The 20,670-nt window shown below is 49.3% G+C and overlaps 2 protein-coding genes across 3 annotated transcripts in view; one reads left to right on the top strand and one right to left on the bottom strand.

Moving 5' to 3' along the window:
* The window catches only part of LOC147620111 (tetratricopeptide repeat domain-containing protein PYG7, chloroplastic-like), a 108,918-nt gene that overhangs the window by 19,874 nt on the left and 68,374 nt on the right, over positions 1-20,670 (bottom strand). The gene's annotated exons all lie outside the window — the stretch shown is intronic.
* On the top strand, positions 18,641-20,096 carry LOC147620112 (uncharacterized). The gene has a single exon (XM_086772697.1). The coding sequence runs from the start codon at positions 18,909-18,911 to the stop codon at positions 19,494-19,496; it is 588 nt and encodes a 195-aa protein (XP_086628823.1). The 5' UTR covers positions 18,641-18,908; the 3' UTR covers positions 19,497-20,096.

The following is a 20,670-nucleotide window of genomic DNA, read 5'->3' as shown; positions in this document are numbered from 1 at the left end:
GGAAGGTAGAAGCAGCCGTATAGCAGCGTACACAGCTTGTAGGGAGGAAGCAGCAGTGAAGAGGTGATCGCCTGTTTCCTTACGCAAACAAGTTGATCGCCGGTTGATGGGAATTCCACGCCAGAAGGAAAACGATGTCTTTACGCTTGATGGAGAGCCATATTAAATAAAAAAAATGAAGTGAAGATAACCTTAGAGATTCTACGCATGCATGTGGGGGTCTAGTGGGGGTTGGTGACCTTGCCCACCCCCACACTCACTTAAAAGTGAGGCTCCCCACCTTGGCCCCAAAGTGGGTGCCCAAAGGGGGTGCCCACTTTTAAATAAGTGTGGACCCCTAACCTTATAAATCAAAGGGTTAGAATTTAATAACATTAAACAACATGTACTATATACTTACCACCTGTTCACATGCACTGAAACTCGTCAGAATACAGAGCACACTTCACGACTCACTGGCAGGCGTCCCCGCTCAGTAAGTAACACGTCAAGCAGGCAAACACACAAATACATGTCATGCGAAAACAGTTTCAAGCATACAAAATATGTGTGCATGTGCAAAAAGTAACATGGACATATCTCCCGTTCATGGAACATGTACAAAATATCTGTCGGCACAAAACTGGCACGACATTTATTACATAAAAACCTGGTCTTCCTATGGAGTGACAGTCCCATAGGTCAGACACAGTTCCAGGCACGAGTTTTCCCTAGGTGTGACAGTCCCATAGGTAAAACACGGCACGAATACTGGCTCTTCCATGGCGTGACAGTCCCATGGATCAAACACAGTCCAGGTCATACACGGGTGGCACTGATCTGGCTCCCGTCCATTACGACACCATCCTGCTAACACACGGGTGGCACCAGTCTGGCTCCCGTCCATGTCAGCAAAAATACTGGCCTCTTCACATGAGACACCGGCCTGGCCTCAAGTGAACGAGATGCAAAAATGTGGGAATGGACCAAATGGTCGGCCAATTGGTGACATCCCCCCGGGCTTCTAAAGAGTTGACCTCAACTTAAAAGCCTCAAGATATGCCTGCAACAATTGCGGATAATCTGCAAAGTAATCTTCATTTACCCATTTGGCATCAATAGGCAAATAATTCTTAAACTTCACAAGGTATCTCCTGGAAAGCTTTCCTGCAGGTAGCTTTCTCTCCTTGTGAAAAACAATCTGTTCTGGCTGGAGGATCTCCTCAAGCTCTTCAATTTCTGGCGGATCTTCTGTGACAGGCTCATCAGGATCTGGCCCCACATATTTCCGAAATAGACTCACATGAAAAGCATTGTGAATCTTCCAATGACTAGGTAAAGCAAGTCTGTAGGACACTTCATTGATCTTGTGAATCACCTTGAAGGGTCCATAATAACGAGGAGAAAGCTTAGGATATGATCCTTCTCGTCCTGGCCTCTTCCGAAGCCTAGCCTTCTCAAATTTCAGCAATACCCAATCACCTTCTTTGACTTCCATGTCCCTTCTATGCTTGTCAGCAGCCTTTTTATGCTTATCCTGAGATCTTGCAATGGCTGTCCGCACCTGACTAAAGGCAACATCCAAGTCACGAACATATTCATCAGCTGCAAAAATCTCATCCTTGGTACGAAGGATGGGTGGCAAGACCACTCTGCCATAAATAATTTCAAACGGAGCCTTTCCTGTGGAAGCATGGATTGTATTGTTGTAGGCAAACTCAACAAGTTGAAGATACTTCTCCCATGCACTCTTTTGATCTGCCACATAACACTTCAACAAATCCAACACAGCTGAATTTGCAGCTTCACTTTGGCCATCCGTTTGGGGATGATAAGCTGATGAAAACTCAAGCTTAGTACCCATATTATCAAACAAAGCCCTCCAAAATAGGCTTGTAGTCCTGGGATCTCTATCCCCAACAATGGATTTGGGCATACCATGATGCTTGAAAATATTAGCAAGAAAAAGCTTTACCATATGATCAGCTTTGATGGTTTTCTTGACGGGCAAGAAGTGAGCTTGCTTGCTAAACCTGTCCACAATAGTCCAAATAGCATCATTCCCATGCTGGGATCTAGGCAAATCCATAATAAAATCCATCGTGATACTTTCCCAAGGTTGCGAGGGAATAGGCAATGGCTGAAGCAAACCTGGAGGTTTTTGCCTGTCAAATTTCACCTTTTGGCAAGTAATACATGCACGCACATAAGCCTCAATGTCTTTACGCATGCTTGGCCAAAAGAAATACCTCTCAATCATGCGAGTAGTAGGCATAAATACCTCTATGACCAGCATAAGGTGGAGCGTGACATTCGTCCATAACCTTTGGACGCAAATCCTTCACCACACATAGGCAATTATCCTTCATGAGATAACCCTCGTTGATAACATAAGAGGCATGTGAATGACCAGCCATCAAATCAGTCCATACATGGCAAAAATCAGCATCCAAATGATACAAATCTCTCATAGCAGATAGATCTCCATGAGAGGCCGCTGAGACTGCAGCAATATAAGGCCTCCTAGATAGTGCATCGGCCACCACATTTTTTCTTTCCTGGAGTATGCACAATCTGAAAATGAAACATGGAAAGAAAATTTGCCATTCTCATTTGCTTCTCTGAAAGCTTGGTTTGAGATAGAAAATATCTCAAGCTTTGATGATCTGTCTTGACTACAAATTCAGCCCCAAGAAGGTAGTGTTTCCAAATCTTTAAGGCGTGAATTACAGCCAAGAGCTCTTTCTCATAGATATCCATATGAAGCTCAGCATCATGCAAACGACGGCTCTCGTATGCAACTGCATGCCCTTCTTGATTTAGGACAGCTCCTATGCAATCACCACAAGCATCACATTCGACCACGAATGACTTGTGCAAGTCAGGAACAATCAATACTGGACCACATATGATCGCATGCTTGAGCTGCAAGAAAGCATCCTGTTCCTTTTGAAGTCCATTTGAAAACAGTTTTCTTCTTCGTGAGATCATGTAGAGGAGTGGCAATCATAGCAAAATGCCTTATGAAACGCCTGTAATACGAACATAATCCCAGAAAACTACGTACTTGATGTACGTTTTGCAATTCGGGCCAATTCCGAATAGTCTCGATCTTTGCAGGATCCATTGTAACTCCATCTTTGGATACAATATGTCCCAGATAATGAATCTCTGAAAGGAAAAACTCACTTTTCTTGGCATTGACGAAAAGTTTATGCTTCCGCAACTCTTCGAACACTGTGACCAAATGAGTTCTGTGTTCCTGCTCATTCTTGGAGAAAACCAAGATATCATCAAAAAAGACTCCTGTAAACTTGCGATGGGGTCGGAATATCCTATCCATCATACGATTAAAAGTAGCAGGAGCATTGGTGAGACCAAAAGGCATTACCAAGAATTCATATAATCCAAAAGCTGTCCTGAATGCAGTCTTATGGACATCTTGTGGCACCACGCGTATCTGGTGATAACCACTCTTCAAATCAAGTCTGCTAAAGCAAGCCGAACCATCAAGCTTATCCAAGATATCATCAATACGTGGAATTGGAAATCTGTTCTTGATGGTAAGCTTGTTCAAAGCTCTATAGTCCACACACATACGGAATGATCCGTCCTTCTTTTGAACAAGAAGCACAGGAGAGCAGTAAGGTGAGGAACTGGGCTGAACCAAACCTTTCTCTAAAAGCTCGTTTACCTGCTTCATAATTTCCTCTTGTTGTGCAGCACTCACTCGGTATGCGGGTTTGTTAGGTGGAGAACTACCTGGCACAAGATCTATGCGGTGATCTTCGGGCCTTTGGGGAGGTAATTCACCTGGCAACGAGTCAGCAAAATAGTCTTTGAATGCATTGAGAAAATTCAGCCTATCATTAGACATAGCATCCACATTTTGATGATTTGGCACAAGATTATCACGCACAAAAACCAAGTACGCTGAAAGACTCTTTTTCATTGCTTTATTAATTTGGATGTGTGATACAACTGGGATGGAATCCCCTTCTTTGCCAGCATCAATAAAGTGCATGCGGCCTTTATGCATAAAGGAAATCATATTGGACTTGTAGTCTTTGCGGGGCTCAAGCCTATGATGCCACGGCTTGCCCAACAATACATCACATCCATTCAAAGGAGCAACTAAGAAATGCTCATTGTCAAGGTAGCCCTGTATATGAATACGCAACTTCCCAATCAAAGGGGTAACCTGCACCTCTTTGCCAATAAATGCAGCTTCAGCTTCAATCTGAGGTCCCATGTTTTCAACCTCAATACCCAATGCAGCTGCCATTTGCATAGAGATGAAATTGTCAGTTGCACAGTCATCAAACATGAAAAGTGCGGGCTGATCCTTGATTTGCCCCCAAGCCTTGCAAACCATTCTCTCTTTAGCATCATGACCTGTATTACCTTGCACATCAGGAACTGCATGAACATTTGCTTTGGTGTGCTTGTCCTCGTGCTTTGGTTTGCGATCTGGGCATTGCCGGAACATGTGGTCTTTGCTACCACAAGAAAAGCATTTTCCATCCTTAGCATATTGCTCTCTTTGCTCCGGGGTTAATCCAAATTTGTTCTTTCTTGGGCCCTGTTCTTTATTTTCAGCTTTACCACCCTTGTAGGACTCCCGAAAGTTCTTTTTAGGTAGCTGTCCACCCTTTTGCTGATTTGGGACAGCCTTGTCCTTCCCCTTGGAACCTCCTTGATCTTGCTTGATCTTGAGCACCAATTGCTCTGTAGCAAGGGCAGAAGCTGTGAGTTGCTGCAACGTATGTTTTGGGTGCAATTCAATACCCGATCTATAAGCAGGTTGCAATCCAGAACGAAACTTCCTCTTTCTTTCATCCTCAGATATTAGCATGAAGGGAGTCACTTCCAGCAACACTTTCCAAAATTTGTTCACATACTGTTGCACACTCTCATTATCTTTTTGTTCCAGCCTATCCCACTTTTGAGTGAGAGTTTGCTCTGCATTGGGTGGCAAGAACTGAGCATAAAATCTGTCTTTGAATTCCTTCCAAGTAGAGATGGGATCCTTGGTGATCTTTTCGGTGATCCACCAATGGGCAGCAGTGCCTTTTAGAAACATGCTAGCATGGCGCACCTTCGACTTTTCTGTAAAGTCTTCATCGCTAAAAGCAATGTCGAACTGTGCCACAAAAGCTAACACCTTAGAGGCATCATGTTCACCATGAAAGACATCAAATTTGACAGATTTATCACCTGCTTTGAACTCCTTGAGCTTCCTGGCATGAGGCTCATGGTCCTCTCTTTTTCTTTTCCCCTTATCCAACGGGGTAGCCCTGTCTGCATGGGCTCCATGGGCCGTCAAAGAAGCTTCATGGGGCACGGTGGCATGTGCTCCACGAACTCGAAGCTCGGATGCATGTGACTTACCTGCATATGGCATAGTCTCTCCATGAGACAACTCAGAAGGCAAAATTTTTCTGGAAGCAGACCTGTCACCATGAGATACATATCTTGCATGCATGTGACTTTCATGCCCTCCATGAGCACTGGCATACATAAATCTGTCGGACTTAGTGCCTTGGGGAGAGGATGCATGTCGAGAGGTGACAGTCACCTCTTCCTTTTGCATATAAGATTTCAGCCTCTGGGATGCGGGATCTCCATGCTTTAAACGAGGTGGATTTCTGAATTTTAGTTCTCCGTCATCCCCCTCTTTGATATCACCTTTGCGAAGGAGATAGGCAAGTGCCAACTCCCTTGGTTTCTTGCCCACTTCACGAGCCATTGACTCAAAGGTTACATCAACCATAGCATCAGCCTTCCTGGCTTCAATAGCACTTTGTAGATGGGGATCTTCATGCAAAAACTTCAATTCTTGCTCTTGAGCCTGCAAAAGTTTTCTCATATGTTCCATTTCAGCCCTCATAGCATCAGGGTCTTGTTCAAGCATAACTGTCTTTCCTGGAGACAGTTGACCCTTGGATTCACTATCCATAACCCTTTCAAGGGGCTTGTGTCTACCTCGCAGGGCATCAGACCCACGAGAAGCACTAGATGGACCCCTCGAGTTTGGCACTTCCAAAGGGTTGCCTTGGCTGTCCATTGTGTTCAAAGTTTGCTAGAAGCGGGATGTCCAGTACACAGGTTCGTTTCCCCACTAGGAAGAGGGAAACAACCGTGCTCTGATACCAATGAAACCGATCCCGTCAAGTGGGAAAGACTCAGTTGGACACCTACACGTTTAATAGCACAACTTTAAAACCACAAATATGAAATGGACAACTTAAAACAACTTGAAATTTAAATGAACAGAAATGGAAAGATGGACACCAGCACTGGGGCCGGAACGGGCCGACCCCCCCCTCAATATATGATATATTTATTGGGAGTATTTAAAGAATACAATGCTCCATGGGTTCTGAGAACCAGATCATGTCCATGCACATATGAAAACAGTACTAAACAAATAGCTCGAATTTCGATGTAGAAGCTCGAAGCAGATTGACCACTAGTGTGGTCCAATCGCTACGGTCCTGTGCTTTCACTGGACTCCGCAGAGAGCACCACACTGGTGTTCCGAGACCACGCACAGACAGGCGCTCTCGTACTAACGCCTGGCTCTCCCGATCTCAGCACCTTTGGACCGAGGTTCGCCCATATAGCTTGGACAACCCGGCACCGAACGGGTGTAGGCCGAGCAGGACGAATCTTTTACCAGATTTAAACATTAAATGCTTTACTCAAATCTGAAAAATCACTTACTTGTAGTTGGTTGATAAAAGACCAAAACTTGCGGAATGATGAAGCCACTCAGGTGATGCGAAGTCTTCCTTGTAGAACACCCGTGGAGATGATGTACCGCCACAAAGGACACAGCCGCCTGCTGGAGCACAGCCTGATAGTAATGGATACACAACCGCCTGGAGAGTAGTAAGCGCAGCCTGTGTAGAAGGAAAGCGACCGGCTGTAGAGGAGCACACAGTCGCCACAATTGGTCCAGAAGCGCAGCCTGGACAGCATACAGGTGAGGTTGCCAACAATAGGTGGTGGGCAGCCTGTAGCATGTGCTGTTGTAGAGCAGCCAGCCGCCTGCAGTGAGCACTAGCCCTGTAGAAGAGGAGGCGCAGCCAGCAGCCTGTAGTACAGATGCGCAGCCACCTAAGAGGGAACAAAGATTTGACCTGAAGTGGGGGCAGCCGCCTGTGAGGAAAGTACCACAGCCTGCAGGAAAACAGGCGCAAGGAGAAGAGCAGCCTGGGAAGAGTAGCCGCCTGCAGGGCAGTAGCAGCTAGCAGCAACAAGCCCAGTCGCCTGTAGAAGGGCAGGTACAGCAGCGGCAGAGTCAGCCGCCCCACAGTAATATGCGCAGCCTGTTTTGGCCGCCTGCTGCAAGGAAGGTAGAAGCAGCCGTATAGCAGCGTACACAGCTTGTAGGGAGGAAGCAGCAGTGAAGAGGTGATCGCCTGTTTCCTTACGCAAACAAGTTGATCGCCGGTTGATGGGAATTCCACGCCAGAAGGAAAACGATGTCTTTACGCTTGATGGAGAGCCATATTAAATAAAAAAAATGAAGTGAAGATAACCTTAGAGATTCTACGCATGCATGTGGGGGTCTAGTGGGGGTTGGTGACCTTGCCCACCCCCACACTCACTTAAAAGTGAGGCTCCCCACCTTGGCCCCAAAGTGGGTGCCCAAAGGGGGTGCCCACTTTTAAATAAGTGTGGACCCCTAACCTTATAAATCAAAGGGTTAGAATTTAATAACATTAAACAACATGTACTATATACTTACCACCTGTTCACATGCACTGAAACTCGTCAGAATACAGAGCACACTTCACGACTCACTGGCAGGCGTCCCCGCTCAGTAAGTAACACGTCAAGCAGGCAAACACACAAATACATGTCATGCGAAAACAGTTTCAAGCATACAAAATATGTGTGCATGTGCAAAAAGTAACATGGACATATCTCCCGTTCATGGAACATGTACAAAATATCTGTCGGCACAAAACTGGCACGACATTTATTACATAAAAACCTGGTCTTCCTATGGAGTGACAGTCCCATAGGTCAGACACAGTTCCAGGCACGAGTTTCCCTAGGTGTGACAGTCCCATAGGTAAAACACGGCACGAATACTGGCTCTTCCATGGCGTGACAGTCCCATGGATCGAACACAGTCCAGGTCATACACGGGTGGCACTGATCTGGCTCCCGTCCATACGACACCATCCTGCTAACACACGGGTGGCACCAGTCTGGCTCCCGTCCATGTCAGCAAAAATACTGGCCTCTTCACATGAGACACCGGCCTGGCCTCAAGTGAACGAGACGCAAAAATGTGGGAATGGACCAAATGGTCGGCCAATTGGTGACAGAGTGTGGGTACCCTCGATGGCTTCGTTGCATCTAGCTCGCTATATATGCCAGGCTGCAATGCTACTGCAAATCTCCCATCGTTTGCACGAGCCTAGTCACCACTGGTCTCTAGGTGGGGCTGTGACTGATACTGCTGAAATGCACAGGTGAGAGACATGAAGGGCTAGCTCTCCACCATCCTCCTCGTAAGCATTGACCACCTCAGCCTCTGTGGCCCAATCGACAATGCCCCATAAGATGATCAGGGTTGAGGCCCTGTTCATCGTGAAAATGCGGAGAATCCACCGCCAAACCTGTTGAGCCTTCAAGCAATCCCAAAGACAGTGTCGTTCAGACTCCCGAGGGTGGCCGCACCTCGGGCAAGCTGCTGGCCGACCTCCAACTAGTGCCAACTGCCAAGCTCATGTGTGCCATCAGCCAAAGAAAGAGGGTGATCTTTCTAGGCCAAAAACTGTCCCAAAGCCTCTTCCAAAAATCTGAGAGGAGACGCTGTGAGAGGCCCTATGAGTGCCAATGTGCTGCAGCTGCCGGGGTGCCATCAATGTGCTGCAGCTGCCGGGGTGCCATCAATCTCTGGCATCTGGATCCTACGGCCTAGCCACGCTGAATATGCAAAAAAAGGGGGGCATCCAGAGTCTCCTCCCGATCAGCGGGATCATGCCAAGTCCACTCTCCTGAGTCCCACTGGATGCGCCTGAGGGGTCGGCACTCCCATATCCATAGCCGCCAAAATCTCTCCCTAGCCACCTTGGTTGATGGTGGGTCTATGTGCCACTCTCGTGCATGAAATTCAATCACCCTCACCCTCTGTGAGGTGCAACCACTGAAATCCTCCAAGGGGGGGCTCGGATCTCTCTAATCTACCATGCGATCGAATAAAAAAAGTGAGGAAACCACTACCCTCATCTGCTCCATGAAGTGCCACAACGATATCATGCCTGGTAAACACGCCTAGCCACACTGGGGGAGCCGAGTCTGGGATAGGCGATGTCGATGTTGCGCTTGTTTCTACCCCGGATCCTTGCCAAACCTCTCTCCTGAACCTTCGGGGGTAATTGCCTGTGCGCAAGCCAATCTCCAAGGGACCTCGCAGGTCCTAAGCTCAATGTGCCCAATGATACATGAGGTCAGGCCCCCAACATATGGCCACTGGGTAAAGGGATCAATGGGTTCCAGATCAATGGCTGCCAAAGACGCTCCTCTGCGGTAACCGAAGCTAGCTGCCTGAGGGCCGGCCTGAGGTGGTCCCAAGCTCGGAGTAACCTCGTTGCAAATCTGTCCTGAAAGGCAGTGAAGATCCATCTAGTACTCTACCGCCAAGGGTCCCCTAGACTCAAGGTGTGGGCTGAAATCTGGGCCAAGAGGAAGTCCTTCCAAGGCTCACCGCCGGGAAGGACAATCAGCTTGCCCAGCAAGGCGCGGCTCTGAATAGCGGGGTCAATGATGCCTAGGCCCCCTCTATGTCGTGGCTGAATGATCACTCTCCACCTGTCACTGCCGGCCCATAAGAAATTCCGGATCAACCGTTGTACCTAACCAATACATGCTCTGGAGAAGGCCCAACAAGAGGTAATGTACCACATGGTGGTGGCAAGAAGGACCTCGTTCACCACCACCACTCTACCAGCTAGGGAGAGTCTCGCGGAACTCTAGTACAAAAGATTCCCCACATCTCCAGAAAGGTATGCTCATGTATCATCTACAAACTTCAGTCCAACAGCTCCTCTTGAGTACGGAGGGGGAGACAATCCCTAGAGCCCCGTCTCCTCGGCTAAGAGAAACTGCTCATGGCCTCGACGACGAATAGGAAAAGATAAGGTGCTAGAGGGCAGCCTTGCTGGACCAAGCAGGTGAGGGGAAATCTGTCTCCACTGGCTCCCTCAATGAGAACCTAATATGAGAAGCTGAGTAAATTCCTAAAACGCCTTAGATCCACTCCATGGGGAACCCCGTCCGGCTCATAGTGCCCCCTCTAGAAAGCTCCAATCCACCCTATCATAAGCTTTCTCAAAGTCTAGGAGTAGCACTATGAGATCCTGTTGTCGCATCTTGGCCGAAGCTGTCGCCTCCCAGAAGATGAAGATATTGTCCAGAATGCTCCGATCCTGAACAAAGCTTGTATGAGTGTCATGAATCAAGTTAGGGAGGAGGGACTGGAATCAAGTTAGGGAGGAGGGGCTGAAGTCTCATGCTGATGGCCTTGGCCAAGATCTTGTAGGCGATCCCTAGAAGAGTGATCGGTCTCCGCTGCTAGATCTCCAATCTATCACCACCCTCCTTAGGAATCAAGTGTATCAAACCCTCTAAAAGCCTCACTGGCATGGCGCTTGTGATCATAATTTCATTGAAGGAAACTCAAAGGCCGTCTTCCATGAGGTCCCAGTGAAGAAGAAAGAAAGAGACTAGAAGCATGTCCGCCCCCAGACATTTGCCCCTCAGAAGTGCCGTCAGTGCCTTCACTAGCTCCTCAGCAATGAATGGAGTCGATAAAAAGGACCGAAGAGGGGGGAACCACCTCTCATGTGCTACCAAACCCTCTTGTGCACATCCACCACCTGTGGGGATAATGGGGCACCAGTGAGAAGAGATTGGAAAAAATCCTTGGCGATGGCTCTCACATAGGGAGGATTAGAAACAATAGCTCCATCTTGGCCACGCAACCTACGAATGCTATCTCTCCTCTTGTGGGGGCCGGCTATTTCAAAGAAATCCCCTATGACTGTCGCCGGCCTGGGTCCAAAAGGAAGCTCTTGTACTCCACCCTCCTCTTCTCTGGATCTAATCTCCATGCGGGTGGCAGCAAGCTGACTCTCAATCCAAGGGCTATCTGGGGAACTCTCCTGAAGCCGTTGTAAAGAAGCCAGACCCCTCCTCAAACTCCTCTCCTACTCCCGAAATCCCTCCAATTTGCTCTAGGCTGCCTCTTGTAAGAAGCTGTTGATGTCCCCCATGCCCACATCCAATGTGCACGCAGCAAAGCTTGAAATAAATTCCAGTCCCAACCATATCTGCTCTATCCTGTTGCAGATCTCTGGGTCCTGAATGAGACTGTCCGGAATCCTAGAGCTCGCATGCCTATCCTGCCTCGAGGTGTCCTCTAAGGACAGAACAACCGGAGCATGATCTAAAAAAGTAGTGCCTGCCAAGATATCAATCATGCCCCCACGGCCGCAAGCCCACTCATCAACATAAAACCTGTCAAGTCTAGAGAGGTTGAGGCCGGTGCTCCTCCTATCCGATCGCAAGAAGCCAAGGCTCCCAGGGCTGCACCCAAACTCTAGAAGATGCCAAGGGTCATGTCCCCTAAATGCCAGTATCATCTCCTCCCAAGCAAAGTACTTTGCTCCTGAGACAGTGGTCGTGCCTCCTCCAAGTCTGTCCTGTGCTGCCTCAATCATGTTAAAGTCTCCACCCATACACCAAAAGTCAGCCAGAAGAAGGGCCTGTCGGACTGTGCTCCAAAAGAGGGCTCTACCTCCAACAACATTCAGGGCATAAACATTAAGGAAGCCCACGCAATCCTTTCCAATCACAATGGTAACCCACTATGCTCGCCCAGGAACTATGACTCCTGAGCATGTCACTGCCGGCAAAAGCTGCTCACTGATAGAAATACAAACTCCTCCCTATGTCCCTGAGGGGGCGAATGATGGAGACCAGAGGGTGTGACTCATGCTTGGTAAAATCTTCCTGTAGCGGCAGGTGCGCCGATCGGAAAGGTGATGCTCCTGAAGGAAAAGAATGTCGATAGGTCCCCCAACTGTAGCTCTCTGAAGCTCTCCAATGAGGACGCCTCGTCTCTGAAAGCACTGAGGCCCCCTAAATTCTGAATGATCCATAAGACTATCCGAATATCAATCTCTGTGGGAGGCGAAACTATCGGAATTGCCCTCCACTCGAAGAGTCTTGCGTGAGGGTTTAAACGGGAATAATCACAATCCATCCTGGGACACAGGCGCGCCAAGTGGGCGCATATCATGTCCTCCATGTGACACCACTCTGTCCGAGCGCAAGAGTATGCATACTCCGAACTCCATCGATCACAATGGAGGTATCTGTAAGAAGGAGGGAGAGGTACTGTGACTGAAATATGCATGAACACAAAGAGTAGCACCTCTACGCTAGAGGCCACCATCTCCCCGTCATGGTCTCTGTGACCTGAACCTCCAAGCTCCATCCTAGCCAATGGCCATAAATGTGTGAGTATGTCGATGATGCAAAGGTCGTGAAGATGGTGGGAAAGCTCAATTGCCTATCCCTAGATGGCGGCAGCCACCGACCCCGAGTCCCACTCCGTCCCTAGGGCTGCACTCAAAGGGAAAGAAGATCATCGCGCCGTTCTCTGGCGTAGAGGGTGTAGAGTGGTGAAAAACCACACATATCCAAATGGGGGCTACTGTCTCCTCAATCATATATGTCCCTTCCGCCAGAAGACATCGGAAGTAACTATAATGCACACGCAGCCCCAAGATCCTTGGGGGGGGGGCCCACCTAGGGACTCTCGCGGGAGAACCCTCACCGAGGAAGTGTCAATGGTCATCTCTACCAGCTCAAAGAAACAATGAATCAAGTGGCGAACGGAACTCACCGACTATCTCCGCTCTGGGTCAGGGTTCATGGAGGTCAACGGGAGTGCTCTGGAGAGGCAGAGGGAGGGGGGAGGGCGGGCTCTAATGAGGAGGACGGGGCAGAAGATATTTTTGTAGGAAGTGTCGAGGGCGAGGATGGAGGAGGCCACGGCGCCCGGGGGGGGGGGTTGGGGTGTTGGGGGGAGTATCCATCGGAGAAGTAGGCTGCTGAGAGAGGCTCGTCGGGGGCTCAATGGGGCCGACCGGCCTTACTAGACACTGAGAGCTGGGGGAGGAATCACGACGGGGAATCGGCCGCCAAACCGGAGGGGCCAAAGGGAACCTCTCCTAGACCAGAGGGGGCCCGTCGCGCCAACGAGTGGGTGCTGTGATAAATGCTCAAAACGGTTCTCTGACAAAACTGAATCCTCTTGTACTCTGCCAACCTGGCACGCATGGTAGTAGCACTCAGCTCTAGTGGTCAACTGATGGGCCAGGCGCGGGCCAACCGTCCGCCACTCTCCGGCAACGGGGTCGTCCGCAGTTAGGACCTGGTGCTCCGTTGCTTGAGAACCTGCCTTTCTCTCTACCCCCTAGTGAGGATCTGAACGAGAAACGGGAAAGAGGGGGGGGGGGGGGTCTCCTGGACTGGCACCGAGGGCAAGCTCTAGCAAGGTGTTCCATCTTCCTGCAAATGAAGCATTGGCCCGGAAGGCCTTAATACTCCACTCGTTGAATGATGGGGTCGCCCCGAAGGCAAGGAATAGATATAACATGAGGCACTAAATCCAGCGAGACAACACAGATGAGAAGGGATGGAGTCCCAGCTGCCCATGCAACAATGGGGGGGGAGTCCATCACTCTCCGGATGGCACCACCAATCACCGAGAGAAGAGGAAGGTATTCCTTCCTAAGGCCTGGGAAGCAAACTGTCATTGGGAAGCCTGACACGTAAGCCAAAGGGTCAAACGCAGGGTTGAAACCGTGCTGCCACCACGCAAAGAAGGCCTAGGCCGCACACAATGCAAGGGCGCTCAACAGCATGACTCGGTCTGACGCCGCTAGCAAGTCGAACTCCACCCGATAGTAGCCACGCCCCAGAGGGTGAATGTCTATGATCTTTGCAGGCTCAATAATGAGGCTCGCCTACAAAAAATCTCTGAGTTGTCCGCACACAAGGCGGCTAAAAACAATCCTGCAAACCAAGGTGGAGGCCTCTAATGCTACAGCAGTTGTAGCGAGGATCTGAAGGTCCGCTTCGGAAAAAGACAAGCAACGACGGCCTCGGTCAGGGTTGACAGAGCGGTTGCCATGGAGTCCTCCCGAGGGCGAAGACCAGAAAATGTCGAGACTTGCCGAAAGGGAACTGCCCCGAAGAACCTGAAAAAAAACTACCATGGGAAAAGGAGAGGAAGGAGAAACAGGGAGAAGCTACGGAGGAGGAAAGACGAGGATCCGGGAAGAGGGGGGGGTGTGGCTGAAAGCAGGAGAGAAGAGAGAAAAGGCCGGAGAGAAGGGCAAAAGGAAGGCCAAAGGCGAGGGGGGAGCTAGCGGCTAGAAGGAATAGGGGGCAAGATGAACGGGTGGCGAAGGCTAGGAGGACAACATGGGAGAGGAGGAGGAGGGGCAAAAAAGAGGGGGGCAGCGCGGCCTGAAGGCAGTCGGGGGGGGGGGGGGGGGGGGGGGGGGGGGGGGGGGGTGGGGGCTCGCTAGAACAATTCTCCGTACATGTGGCTTATACAGAGATTCTTGTATCATGACTCTCGACTTTGGGAGCAACAAGATCTTGGAGCAAAGGATTGGAGGATTGAGTTCTCCCACATGATTCAAAGTAAAACCTTTGTACCACACCCCATTATACTAGCAGAGTGTAAGCCCAGCGGGGCGTCGCGTGTCGTGACAGATTCACTCACGTGTCCAAGAGATAAAGATATAGAGAGAGGGGAGAGAGAGAAGGCAACAGGGATCTTGCACAGTACACCAGACTAAGCCGGGAACAAGCCTCGTCCCCTTTCACGAATTTATTCAAGAACAATCCAAGGGCACACCGGCTAGGATCAATACAATCAATGAATACAAAACAAATAGATATGCCAATGTCGGATATCCAAGTCAATGTCGAGTTGAGGCACAAGATCTCTAATGCCGAGCACACAACGGTGATGACCCACAAGTATCTCTCACCGGCCTAGTACCAAATCCAATATCCAATATCCAAATCCTAATGAATCCAATTCCAATGAATCCAAATCCAATTCTAATATCCAAATCCAAATCCAAACCCAAAACAAGGTCCACGTCCAAGTCCAAGTCCAAGTTCAAATCCAAGTGAAATCAATACCCAATCTTCAAGAAAATCCTCAGGAAGCTTCTCAAAAAAGCAAACACCAAGGTGGCGGATATATGAGTCTAATAGCCAATTCCCCCCTGCTAAGGTTCTAGAGGTCCGAGCAACTACAAGACGGTTATGGTTGGCCACGTGTTGGCCAAACTCTATGGTGCAGTGTTGGAGCAAGAGCTTAGCTTATATGCTGAGCGAGCAGGTTTACGCTCATCGGGGCAAGCAGGCTTCAGGAGAAATTTCTCTACCACTGACCATGTATTCACTTTGAGATGTATGATTGATCAGGCCAGAGTGAAGAAGAGAAAGCTCTATTGCTGCTTTGTGGATTTCCGCAAGGCATTTGACACAGTACCACGAGAGAGGCTCTTTCAGAGCCTGCAGTCTCTTGGCATACCAGCAGATATAACATGGGGCATCTATGCATTATATGAGCAGGTTTTTGGGCGAGTCAGATGCCCAGGAGGTATGTCCGAGACTATTGCTAGCACCATTGGTGTGAAGCAAGGATGCCCACTTTCCCCCACACTATTTGGGTTATACATTGATGAGGTGGCTGACTTCATTACATAAGGAGGCGGAGATGGAGTTGATCTAGCAGGTACCTCAGTACATATTATGCTTTATGCTGATGATATTGTATTAGTGTCTGAGTCTCCAGGAGGTCTACTCCAGCATCTACATGCACTCGATGATTTCTGCACACAAGAGGGGTCTTACTGTGAACCTTGGGAAAACCAAGGTTATGGTCTTTCATACATCGCGACACGGCAGGAGTCAGCTGACATTCACTCTCGCAGGACGCCAGGTGGAGGTGGTGACATCATACATGTACCCAGGGGTAACCTTCTCTGCAGCAACCACGCGCTTCACCATGGGTTCAACAGCCAGAGCTAGATTGACACAGGGATATGCAGCATTGGCTATGCTAGAGAGACAGTGCCACCAGGCGCATTTTCAGGAGCCTCGGACGAAGCGGTGGCTATTTGACACATTAGTCACACCAGCATTGATGTATGGAGCAGCGGTATGGGTGCCAGGCCTTGCTACCCATTGGTGGACACAGATAGAGAGACCACAGGCCCTCATGATGGCACGCATGATACGCAACAAACCGTCAGTACCTCATGACATTATCCGAGCAGAGTTTGCTGCGCCTCCTATGATGGTAGAGGCCATATTCCAGACTATATGCCTGCTAGACAGATTTAGAGAGATGCCACAAGACAGATTGTCATACAGAGCTTTTGAGGCATCTAGACAGCTGGCTGAGGCAGGAGACAGAGGATCATGGTATGCACAGGTCACAAATTTGTTCTCACAGCATGGCCTAGACATGGATCATCTACCACCATTCCAGTATGACAGGGATGCACCACATATCCGTCTCTCTCATAGTGAGAGGAACAGAGTATTGAGACAGGACCTATGGCAGCTCTATACACGAGAGACATGGATATCGCCTACACAGCCTCTTCCACCGAAGATGCTATACTACAGAGATCACTTCATGAGTATCACTGATGATGGATTTATAGAGAGGCCTAGATACATGGAGGGCTTCTTACCACACGGCTCCCGAGTGGCTATTGGTCAACTTAGAGTTTCATCACATCGATTGGCGATCGAGACTGGCAGAGCAGCACGGATCCCCTGAGAGGAGAGGGTATGCAGATTGTGCAGAGAGGTGGAGAGTGAGGAGCATTATGTATGCAGATGCAGAGCATATACAGCCATCAGAGAGAGATATCCCATTTTATTCAGAGAGCCACATTCCCTACGCCAGATCTTTGAGGCAGCAGACCAGCGCATACTGGGGAGATTCATTCTAGACATACAGCGTCACATAGAGACATCATTACAGGCTCAGACAGCTCCAGAGGGGGGACGACAGACACAGATTACTACATTTTTTCAGAGATCCATCCCACTCTGGCACTCCCAGCCCCTACACAGCAGGGAATTACTCTCCAGAGAGCAGAGACACTCAGAGCCCACGGGAGACAGAGGACACCTGGCTTTCGGACACCACGCTTATACCAGAGAGAGATGACAGAGATCAGAGCTCAGTTTCACAGAGAGGGTGCGGAGCGACTGGCTCGCTTCAGAGCAGACCCAGGCATGTTCTTCAGGGAGTTGTGGACACCCCCTTCATTGATGCATACCATTTTATACCCCCAGTATGGTACAGGATGGAGCTAGCTAGGTTGCATATCATGATTGTATACTCCATGCATATAGCTTTGCATTCTCCTAGTAGTAGAGCTTCATCCCCTCCCCCCCACTCATTGTACTTATTGCACACCCAGATTCAGCTTTTTAGTTCAGTACTTTTTCATTTTGTTGGGATGACAGAGGATACCCCACACAGGTACACTGATTTGTCTCATAGGCCGAGTTCGGTCTTTTGGAAGACATTAATAAAATCTCTCTCTCTCTCTCTCTCTCTCTCTCTCTCTCTCTCTCTCTCTCTCTATATATATATATATATATATATATATATATATATATAGCTCAATACTTTCATACTTTATTTCATGTTCATTTTGTCCTTTTTTTTCTGGACATCCAGAAGACATTGACAGTTGTACATTGATTTGTCTCATAGATCGAGTTCGGCCTCTAGTAGACGTTAATACAGAGCTCTCTCTCTCTCTCTCTCTCTCTCTCTCTCTCTCTCTCTCTCTCTCTCGTTATATTTATATTTTCATTCTGTTTTATTTTCCATTCCATGATGAGATATGCCATGGACATTATTGTACCACTTTGGTCTCACAGGCCCATTGGGTCTTTAGTAGACTCTCTCTCTCTCTCTCTCTCTCTCTCTCTCTCTCTCTCTCTCTCTCTCTCTCTCTCTCTCTCTCTCTCTCATTATATTTATGTTTTCATTCTGTTTTATTTTCCATTCCATGATGAGATATGCCATGGACATTATTGTACCACTTTGGTCTCACAGGCCCATTGGGTCTTTAGTAGACTCTCTCTCTCTCTCTCTCTCTCTCTCTCTCTCTCTCTCTCTCTCTTCGCCCCTGTTCGCCTACCCTCCTCGCCCTCGCCTCTGCTCTCACCGCCCCAGTTCGCCTCTACCCTCGCTGCCCCTGTTCGCTGTTAATCTCTCTACTATTGCCGCCCGCAACTGTTCGCCCTCGTCTCTGCCCTCGCCGCCCATGTTTCGCTGTTCGCTACTAGTCGCCGCCCGCTTTTCCCTGCACTGATCGCCGCTTGCTTCACTTCGCTGTTCCCTGTTCGCTTCGCGCCTATGTGCGTAGCCGCCCTCTCTGTTCGCCACTAGCACCCACTACTGCTGGCGCTATGCTGGCCCGCCTTCATGTCCGGTAAGCCCTGCATCCCCCTTTCCCCTCGCACCCTTGCTCAGGCCCCCAAGGCAACAACATAACTCTCTCCCTCTCCTCAATCTCAAGGAATGGCCCCGAGTCTCCAAGAGAAACTCGAGGCCCTCGAGACAGCAATGAAGGCACTAATCAAGGAGAATAAGAAGACATCCGATTCCAACCTCAATGAGGTGGAGAACAAACTACACCGGCACATCATGGCCCTCAAAGCACGGGTCACAGACCTTGAACAAGAGAACACAACACTCAAGGAGGAGGTGAGTGCATTGAAAGTGGAACTGGTAGCCGTCAAGAACACCGAGAAGAAAGAAGGGGAGATCAATGAGAACACTCACGGCCATCAAAGAAGAGATCTCCAAGGAGATCACAAAGGACATGGAGGGAAAACACGAAGCCAAGCAGTCAGGATGGGTTGAGGTGGTGAAGAAGAACATCCGCAAAGAAGTGAGGGAGGAGACTCAAAGGGAAGAACATCAAATCATTCACACCACCATTGAGGAGGAGAAGATGAGGCATGCTCGCCGCCTCAACATTCGAGTCACAGGTATAGCCGAGACACCCAACTCCACTCCCAAGAAAGATGGACAGCTTCTATGCATGAAGCTAGGCTACAGGGAAGAGGACCCTCTCCCCTTCACCAAAGCATGGAGAGCCGGGAAAGACTCAACACGCAGGCGAGCCCTCATCCTACAGTTTGCAGGAGAGACGGAGAGGGTCACCTTCATGAGGAAGAGGGTCATACTACAAGGCTTAGAGGGAGCTCCTATTTTCTTGGATGATGATCTCACGAGGATGCAACTAGAGCATAGGAGTGCTTGCATGCCACAAGTCTTACACGTGAGGAGAGAAGGCAAGAAGGCCTTCTATCGAGATGGTCGGGTCATCATTGATGGCCGGCCCATGGATTAGCGGTTTGGGGCCTATGGGACACAGACCAGGCCACTGACAGAGATACACATGGCAGTATGGAACTGTAATGGTTCACTATAGGGGGGGGAGAGACATCATACTTTTGACACAGAGACAAGGGTACCTTGAGAGGGTCGGGGGGAGTAGCAATTCTATTCAGACGGGAGCTACAGGGGAGACTGAGAGTGGTAACATAGGATCCAGAGGCCAAATACATGTGAATCAGCTTACAGCTCTCACAGGACAGGGTTATATACATAGCCCTATGTTACTTTCCTCCATCAAGATCCTCCTATGTCATTACAGAGGACATGCCACAGGAAGAGGAGACAGGAGCCTCACCATACACTTGTCTGTCAGAGGAGATTATGCATTATTCTACACTAGGGGAAGTATTTCTTACGGGTGACTTCAATGCCCACACACAGAGCAGACAGTGTGAGGTGTATGACTATGATGACATGGAGATCCTCCACCCTGTGGATCCAGAGGAGATAGGGGCTAGTCGGGCATCAGAGGACACTGGACCAGACAGAGGACATTATGGGGACCACTTACTAGAGTTGGGAGCCAAGCATCGTCTCGTTAGTTATAACGGGATGCTACAGTGACCGGGATCAGGAGGGCTGACATGTTTCCCACGTGGGGGTCATACACGGACCGGAGGCACGGTGGTGGACTACATTATGGGGTCTCTGGATGCTACAGTGACCGGGATCAGGAGGGCTGACATGTTTCCCACGTGGGGGTCATACACGGACCGGAGGCACGGTGGTGGACTACATTATGGGGTCTTTGGAGGCATCACAGCTTGTCACCTCATTCTCCATCCCACCTCGTCCTATTGGGGCAGATCATACATACTTGGCATTTTCACTAGCCGGATCACCAGTATCACCAGCCCCCCACATACCGACGCCACACACTGCCATCTACTTCACACATGACATGGCAGACATATACACTGGCAGAGTAGAGGACGGGCTCCTACTCATGGATCCCCTGGCACCTATGGATACCATTATAGCCCAGCTGCCCACCTGGCGTCACTCCTACACACGGCTGCATTACAGAGCTTCCCACATCGTGTCCACTCAGGAAAGCCTGCGAGATCTGGGACTATGCCCCAGAACAGATGGTATGATGACGAGTGTAGAGCCCTATACTCACGGCT

Source organism: Cibotium barometz, chromosome 32 (assembly GCF_041138505.1).
Source record: "Cibotium barometz isolate CiBa-2024 chromosome 32, ASM4113850v1, whole genome shotgun sequence".
NCBI lineage: Eukaryota > Viridiplantae > Streptophyta > Polypodiopsida > Cyatheales > Cibotiaceae > Cibotium > Cibotium barometz.
The sequence above is the reverse complement of the archived record's forward strand: the minus strand, read 5'-3'. Positions and strand labels throughout refer to the sequence as shown.